Source organism: Trypanosoma conorhini, assembly GCF_003719485.1.
Source record: "Trypanosoma conorhini strain 025E chromosome Unknown Tco_14.4_contig_01265, whole genome shotgun sequence".
Classification (NCBI taxonomy): domain Eukaryota; phylum Euglenozoa; class Kinetoplastea; order Trypanosomatida; family Trypanosomatidae; genus Trypanosoma; species Trypanosoma conorhini.
The window spans coordinates 1-2,692 of NW_021705365.1; the positions used below are offsets into that span (position 1 = coordinate 1).

General features: G+C 58.1%; 1 protein-coding gene across 1 annotated transcript, besides 2 other annotated features; it reads right to left on the reverse strand.

The window, feature by feature from the left end:
* Positions 1 to 46: a microsatellite.
* A 230-nt stretch (positions 47 to 276) lies between these two features.
* Positions 277 to 2,478, reverse strand: Tco025E_09756 (uncharacterized protein; the record flags this gene model as incomplete). Its single annotated transcript, XM_029376565.1, has 1 exon — positions 277 to 2,478. The coding sequence occupies one exon, from the start codon at positions 2,476 to 2,478 to the stop codon at positions 277 to 279; it is 2,202 nt and encodes a 733-aa protein (XP_029223314.1).
* Positions 2,479 to 2,579: 101 nt separating this feature from the next.
* Positions 2,580 to 2,649: a microsatellite.
* Positions 2,650 to 2,692: the final 43 nt, after the last annotated feature.

The window sequence follows — 2,692 nt, forward strand, 5'->3', positions numbered from 1 at the left end:
CACACACACACACACACACACACACACACACACACAGACACACACAGGGAGGGGGAAAGTTGGGGTGAGAACGGCACAAAGACGCGGTTATGTGTGGGTGCTCTGGCGCTGCCTACTCTTCTTTGCAACGTTGTCGCCCAAGATACATGTATATATTAGCATGGATGGCTCTCGTTGCGCGGGTCCGTACGCCTGTGCGGGTGTGGGGTTGTGAAGTGGGCCGAGGACGGCAGGAAGAATAAAATGCTGCTGCTGCCCCCTCTCGTCTCACCGAGTCTACTTCTTGCGGAAGGTGAAGCATAGCATAGAGGGATCGAAGGGGTACTCGGCGCTGACGTGGTAGCCCTGCAGCGCCTCATCGTTATCACTGACGGCGGCAAAGGCGGCTAACGACGCCCCCACGGCCCTGGCAGTTCGCTCCATATTCTCCACCTGTGGCTGAATCGTCTTTTTGCGTGCCTGGTCAAGGTCCTTTGACGCCATGAGCTGCTTCAGCTTGTCGGCAGCGCTGACGGCAATCTCACCAGCCTTCTGGGCGTAGAGAAACACCTTTCGCGAGTCCAAGTTCTCGCTGGTGCTGATGTTGAGCTTTGCGGCGATGCAGTGGGAGTACGGTGTGAAGGGTGGGCTGCGGATGTGCTGAAGGCACTTCATGCGATGGTTGAAGGCGTTCTCCACGGTCATGAGGGAATGCTTCGCCGCGCTTGTCAAGTCAATAAGTCCCTTGGCCTCCAACACGCACGCCGCCACAAACACGGCGTCGGCAATCATGCGCCCTGCCTCGAGCATCGTGAGGCGCACGGTGTCGGGGTGCCCTGAGGTGCGTGTGGTGAGGGCAAGGTTGTACAGCGGCACCTTGGTGCGGCGGTTGACGCGCGTCTCGGGGATCATGGCGGCCGGCGGGGGGGCCAGCAGGCCGAGGTTCTCAATCTGCGCCCGCTGCGTGAAGTTCCAATACCAGAGGGCCGGAACCAACTCTCCCTGCGTGAAGAGGTCCAGCTCCAGCGTCAGTGCGAAGATGAGCTGCATCACATGCAGGACGTGTTGGTTGACGTACATGGCGAGGAGGGGCATGCGCTTGGCCGCCTCCGCCTCCATCTCGGGGGCGACGGAGGGAAGGTGGGAGAGGAAGATGGTTTTGTCGGTGCTGTAGGAGACCTCCTGCAAGGACCCAAGGTGCGGCAGCGCGTTCATGAGACGGCGGTGGGCAAGGCCACGGTTGCACATCACCGCCTCAAGGTGAACCAGGTAGGCCTTTGACATCTCAACCGCCCAGGAGCGTACGGCCTCGACGGTTTGCTGCCGCAAAAGCATCGGTTGATCCGGCGCAATCTTGTGCGCGTCCATGGTCTTCTGAATACGGTACTTCACGACAGCCTCCAGCACCTCCTCATCGCCGTTGAAGATCTTAAGATAGAGCGGCGCGCCATGCTCGTCGGCTAGCTCTTGCAGAACGCGCTGCAGCAGGGAGGGACCGTGCAGGAAGGACTCACTCGGGTCGTGGCGGAAGAGCAAAACGATAGTTATGGCTCTCATGGGCAGCAGCGGCTTGCGCGCCCCCAGCGCCTCCACGAACTCCAGGACTTCCTGCAGCGACGGCATTGTAAATAAATTTTTCAGTGATGCAATTTGGCTCAAGAAGACCTTGTACGCCTGCATTGCCTCCGCGAACGGGGCGCATGGTTGCGGCTTGGTGGGTGTAAACGAACTGGCCCAGTAAACCACCTCCGCCTCACGGAAGAAGCGGCCATCCGGCACCGGCTCCGCCTCACGCTGAAACTCGGCAGCGCCCAAAAGATCGCACGCCTCTCGGCAAAGGTCGCATGCCTCCTCCGCCTCCGACTTTTTACTGCCAAGGACAAAGGCGCTTAGTATGGAGAGGAGGAGCTTCCGCCACCGCAGCCGTGCGGCAATGGCCGGGGACTCTGCCTTGCCTGCAGCCTCCTCCAGTTGCTGCATTATCTGCGCCTCCGTGACCTCCTCCACCGGCTCCAGAGGTTTAAGCCAGGGGATAAACTCCTCGTCGCTTCGAACCCTCGTGGTCATAACAACCCGTGTTGTCAACTCGATGCACCGGGCAACACCACGACAGTACGCATGTAGCGTGGGATTCTGCTGCTCTAACAAATCCAAGCGAAAGAAGTAGGCAAAGGCAAGGCAGCCGGCGGTGAGAGAAAATCCCTGCAAATACTGCAGCTCCTTTACATGAATAAGGTCCATGACATCCAGCAGCGCCGCGCCCCCCAACGTGGCCGCCGACGGGATGGTGCCGTCCTTCAAAAGGCTGTTGAGGGAGCGAACAGAGCCGTAGCCGCAGCCGGGATCCGTCTTGGCGTCCATCACCTCCGGTGCGCTGAGCATCGCCTCCTTGTCAACGCCATCGCAGGTGTAGCACCGCCACGGGACGCCGTTCTCCGCAAGGAGCTCCTTGAACTCACCCATGCACTCCACCCATGTGTCGTCGAGGTTACACGTCATTGCCGCAGACGCCCCGTACTTTATCTATATAAGTATATGCGTATATAGATGGACCGATGTGGCCTTTGCTTTAATGGATTTTCTTCCCTCCTTCTGTTCTGTTTTGTTTTGTTTGTTCTACTTGCGTTTATTGTTGCTCTCTCTTTTTTGTTCTTGTTTTTGTGTTTGTTTATTATGATGTTAAAGGTCAATACGCAAACGAAGACGGAACTAC